This window comes from Gossypium arboreum, chromosome 12 (assembly GCF_025698485.1).
Source record: "Gossypium arboreum isolate Shixiya-1 chromosome 12, ASM2569848v2, whole genome shotgun sequence".
NCBI lineage: Eukaryota > Viridiplantae > Streptophyta > Magnoliopsida > Malvales > Malvaceae > Gossypium > Gossypium arboreum.
In genome coordinates, this window is record NC_069081.1 from 6,098,696 (window position 1) to 6,104,139 (window position 5,444).

A 5,444-nucleotide genomic window follows, 5' to 3' on the forward strand; every position below is an offset into this window, starting at 1 on the left:
TTAGTTCAAGTAGTAAAAGAAAAGATTTTATATGCATGGTATCTTCGGTTTAAAATTATTATATACAAATTTTATTTTTTATAAAAATATAAAAAGTCAAAAGACCCACAAAATCATATTATATTACTTTACAAATAAAAAGGTTTTTTGGTAATTTCCTAAATTAAGTTGGAACTTAGTTGATGAGCGACACCAACTCCATAAGGGTTTTATAAATAGCATAAATTATATTATTTTATATTTCTAATGTGTTTTACAATAATTCAAGATTTAGTTAAAGTTATCTAATTTAGTGGTGTTTTGATAATTATAAGTTAGTTCTTATTTGATAGAACATTGAAAATAATTATATTAATTAAAAAGTAATATTTTTATGATTTATTTTTATACATTTTTAAAATCCAAAATAAAAATAATTTGATAGAATTTTTCTATAAAAGTGTGAAAAATAATAAATAGATAAAAGTTAGAAAATATTTTCAATTAATTTTATTTTATTTTATTTTATTTATTTTAATATTATATTATAATATACAAATTTTACATTTAAAATTTGATTTTTGCTTAGAATAATGTGAGATATTTAAAAATAAGGATAAAATGTAAAAAAATAATTATAATTTAAAATCTATATTTATCAAACAATCTAATTATACTTCATAATTAATTTTAAATAATATAACAAATAAATTTATAATTTAAATTCAGAATTTAAAATTTCAATTTATCAAACACTATTTTAAAATTTTTTATTTACTTTATTTATTATCACGTTGATTAATAGCTAGCTGAGCTACGCCATTGGTTGACAATAGAATATGAAGCTAAATTAGCTGATTTAATGAAAAAATGTAGACAATAATTTAATAATAAAAATATAAATGATTTTATTTTATTTTCTAATTTGAAACTAGTGTTAGGATTCAAATCAATTCTATTTGATTTGTTCATTCAAAAAGAAAATACACAGCAGAGGGTGATATAATTAATCATAAATATATTATTTTCTTAAAAAGAAGGAAAAAAAAAGAAAAAGGAAAGTGAATTATAACTTAACTTCATTTTCTTTATCCTGGAATAATAGAAATAATTATAAAGTAGTAAATAAGGGCCAAATTATGATATTCTAGTGAAAAAGCAGAAAAACAGTAGTCAAGAGGCAAAGCTGAGTTCAAAGGGAAGAGGAGGTCAACCCGCAATAGCCGGTAAAAGGTTTCGCTTGTGTACTTCATTCGTTTCCTAAACAACCTGAGACCACGGGCTTCGCGCGAAATTTGCCAGTTCTATTAACGAACTTGCAATCTATGATTATATAAACAGAAACTATTCCTTCACTTATTATTACTTTTAAAAAATAATAATAACAAATCTTTTTTTTTCTTTTAAACAAAAAACAGAATATCTTTATAATCACCCCCAAATTTTTCTTAAAAAGTTGCGGAACCTGGTGATTGTGTTGTTCAGGTAAGTGCATTTCATTGCTTTCCACGGAATTTTGATGTTCCTTGAAAGTTTTGTGTTGTAATATGAAATTTCAATGTAGATTATGCTTTAGAAGAGAAATTGTGGTTAGAATCTTATCAAGGACTATGTTCATTATACTTGTCGCGAGTTTGATCCCCGATCCGATTCTCGAGTTTCAGGTTGATCTAGATTTGCAATGGAAGATCGACGTGGAATGTATTGATTTGAGAAGCAAAGAACTATGAAGCTGTAACTCTAGTGTTGGGTATAGGCAAGCATGGTGCTTTTAGGTAAAGGAGCAGTTGAATGACTCAAAAATCCTTTTTTGGTTGTTCAACATCGGTTTGATTCTTTTTCTGAATAAAAATAGATATCGTTTTCAGGGGTTGGACTTCTATAGGTAGATAATGTTCAAAGCAGTTGCCAACGACTACAAATGTTTTGGCCATCAACAATGGAAAAATTGATTTCAGAAGATTCAACCATAATCAACTACCAGGTTTGGTTTTTAACTGGATCGTAGGAATAAGAATTCTACTTTGGTCTTCCAAAGTACTAATAGATGCACTTAATTATGTCAGCTTTTGAAAGTGATCCAAGACCAAGTTTTTGTCCGAGTGAAAACCTTCGTGCCAGAAAGTGACAATCACAATATGGTGTACTGAACTAGTGTTTGAGATATCCAGTTTCGAAGCGATTCAAAGCTCCAATGATGCATCAAGAACCAGTAGTGAAGATTATAAGAGTGAAACATTGACTTTTGTTCATGAAGGCAAGAAAAACTCTTCAAGCTCCAGTTCTTTTTTCGCAGGAGATAGTATGGACTATAAGCCTGGTTGGCCCCTTCTGCTGAGGGGTTGCTCAGAAACACCACCTGCAAAGCTCGCCAGGAATATGTCCGTTGTCCAATGGGTTATGAACTTACCTAGTCGTTCCCCGCATCATACTCCTCGATGTTCAACCAACAAAGAAATCGAGCTGAGTGGCAATGGAGGTAACGATTATAGCAGCAATTCCTCTATGCAATATGAGTTGCAGAAATGCTTAGATATACCCCTGAGAAGAAATTCATCTTTTTTCCAATGGTTCGGTTATGAAGTTTTAAAAGCTGCAACTGCTGAGTTCTCATCAGGTTTTTATCCCTTTGATGTATTCTGTTTTACATTTTGTGATCATTGTTTTTGAGTAACGTTCTATTTCATTGCAGAGAATCTGATCGCAGAAGGAGGGAGCAACCGTGTATATAAAGGGATCCTTCCGGATGGTAAGGCAGTTGCTGTTAAGATCCAGAAGTCATCGAAAGATGCATACAAGGATTTTGCCAACGAAATCGAAATAGTCTCCTCACTGAAGCATAAACACATAAGGCCTCTAGTTGGTGTCTGCGTTAAAGATTATGATCTAATATCTGTCTATGATTTCTCATCTAAAGGGAGCTTGGAAGAAATTCTGCATGGTACAGCTCCCATGTGTCCATTTCCTCGGTAAAAGTTGCTTTGAACCATACCGATGCAAGCTAATATATAAATATATTGTAGGGAAGAACAAAGATAAACATCCCTTGCCATGGAAAGTGAGATATAACGTGGCTGTTGCCATTGCTGAAGGCCTAAATTACCTACATAGTGAGCATTCTCGACCTGTTATCCATAGAGATGTCAAGTCTTCAAATATTCTTCTTTCAGATGAGTTTGAAGCGAAGGTAATTTAAATTGTGTTTACTGGAATAATGTTTAGTTGAAATGAAATATGTGACAAATTGATTCAACATGACAGTTATCTGACTTCGGACTAGCAATATGGGGACCAACTGCTTCATCATTTCTGATTCAAGCTGATGTTGTTGGGACATTTGGGTATTTAGCTCCTGAATACTTTATGTATGGCAAGCTTAGCGACAAGATTGATGTCTACGCTTTCGGTGTTATTCTACTTGAATTGCTATCAGGGAAAAGACCAATAAGCTTTGAGAATCACAAGGGCCAGCAGAGCTTGGTCATGTGGGTAGGAGTTTTTCTCTGAAACAATCATCTTTCAAGTTCTTTAGATGTGCATAAAATTTACTGAAAGTCCTTGGATTTCAGGCAAAGCCGATGATAGAAAGTGGAGATATGAAAGGCATACTGGACCCTGATTTGAATGGAAATATCAATGCGACTCAGATGCATAGAATGATGATAGCAGCAACTCTCTGCATCACACGGTCAGCTCGACTCCGGCCGAATATGAGTGAGGTAATAAAGCTATTTTAATATCTTTATAAAACGTCTTTGAACTGACTGAGATTTCAATTAAAATTTGCACTATTTTGTGTTTAGGTATTGGAGCTCTTAAGAGGGGAAGAAGCCATTGAAAAATGGGCTGCGACACAAAATGAGAACAAAGAAAGCCAAGAACATAATATCGACGATGGTGACGATGATGAAGTTTATCCAAATTCAAGGGCAGATTTACATTTAAGTCTTGCAATGCTTGATGTCGATGATGATTCGACATCATTTAGTAGCATGGAGCAAAGCAGTAACATTTCTATGGAGGAATATTTAAAAGAAAGATGGAGCCCATCATCAAGCTTCAATTAGATTCTGTTTTTACATGTTTTGACATCTCGTTTGATAACAAAGTTTGGGATATGTTCATACATGTACAGTATATAAAGTGACGAGAAGAAGAGTGTTTTTCTTATTGAACCAACATTCCTAAATAAATGAGAACAAAATTAAATTCAAATGATAAGATAATTAAAAAAAAAAACTAACAGTAATTTGTTTATGAGGCCCCTTAGTTGTAATAAAATTTTACAGTTAAACACTTGTAACATTAAGTAAGAGATAAAATCGAAAAGATTTAAGTTGAGTTTAAAGAAATAGACACTTATTAATAATTCTTGAAGTACCAATGAAGTAAACTAATGATTATTAAAGAAAACGAAATCTAAACTTACCTAATTACTCTAACATGATCTTCGATAGAATGATATAGTAGTAGCCAATGGAATGTTCCGAATGATTGGTGATTCTAGTCTTATTTGGTTGCTAACAAATGTGTTAACCTAACCCAGACCGATGAGGATTCCAAACAAGTAATATTACATTTGTTACCCCCATGACATCTTTAATTCCTTTGAAAATTACTACATCATTACTTATCCACATTTAAACGTGTCATATACTTATAAACCAATATACCATATATGTTCCATCATTCATATTTTCATTTGTATAATATAGTAGTATGTCTAGCTCAAAAAACACATCAACTTAGACATAACACCTTTAGGTCATACACAACTAGATAGACCGTTAAAATTTACTAATCGAAGTAGAGTAAATTATCAAAATAGTCACTTTTATTTACGTTTTAGTCACTTACGTTAACATGTTGTAACATTTTAGTCACTAAGCCATTAATTAATAGTGTAACGGTAAACTGATGTGGCATGTTAAATCATCATTTCAAACAAAAAATTTAGGTTAAATGATATAATTGATCTCCATATTTTTTTATTCATTTTGAGCAATTTAATTTTTTTCTTTTATGTTTTTTTAAACTTTTTTTTTTCTTCATTCTATTCTGCTCTTGCTGACCTAAAAACCAAATCAATACTTTTACATTGTCTAAAATACGAGAGACAAAATCAAAATCTCAATTCAAATGTTATATGATTTTTACTAGTAATATAAATAAGCTTTGAACTGCATATTGCCCTCAGATCCAAATATGATTTAAGAAACGAGAAGCAACTAGGGTTTTGAAGACTACCGACTCAACTAATTCGAATAGTACTCCAACACAAAGCAATTAAAAATTGGCCCCTTTTTTTTTTTTTCTCATTTTCTTATCCATATTTCTGAAACAAAATAGTACAAAGGAACACTAATCACATGAAAACCCAACTTCAAGTCAGCGTTTTCAGAAGTCAAAAGGGAACCCCAATTTCATATTTTCAGGATGATTGGCTCTTGATATCAATTGTTGGA

General features: G+C 31.2%; 1 protein-coding gene across 1 annotated transcript; it reads left to right on the top strand.

Annotated features, from left to right (window-relative positions):
* Nucleotides 1–1,244: 1,244 nt before the first annotated feature.
* Nucleotides 1,245–4,154, top strand: LOC108477966 (protein kinase STUNTED-like). The gene is made up of 9 exons (XM_053023128.1): nucleotides 1,245–1,464; nucleotides 1,644–1,754; nucleotides 1,848–1,963; nucleotides 2,046–2,596; nucleotides 2,672–2,920; nucleotides 3,003–3,166; nucleotides 3,241–3,468; nucleotides 3,549–3,698; nucleotides 3,783–4,154. Exons 4-9 carry the CDS (start codon nucleotides 2,284–2,286, stop codon nucleotides 4,044–4,046), a joined length of 1,368 nt encoding a protein of 455 aa, XP_052879088.1. The 5' UTR covers nucleotides 1,245–1,464; nucleotides 1,644–1,754; nucleotides 1,848–1,963; nucleotides 2,046–2,283; the 3' UTR covers nucleotides 4,047–4,154.
* The last annotated feature ends 1,290 nt before the right edge of the window (nucleotides 4,155–5,444 follow it).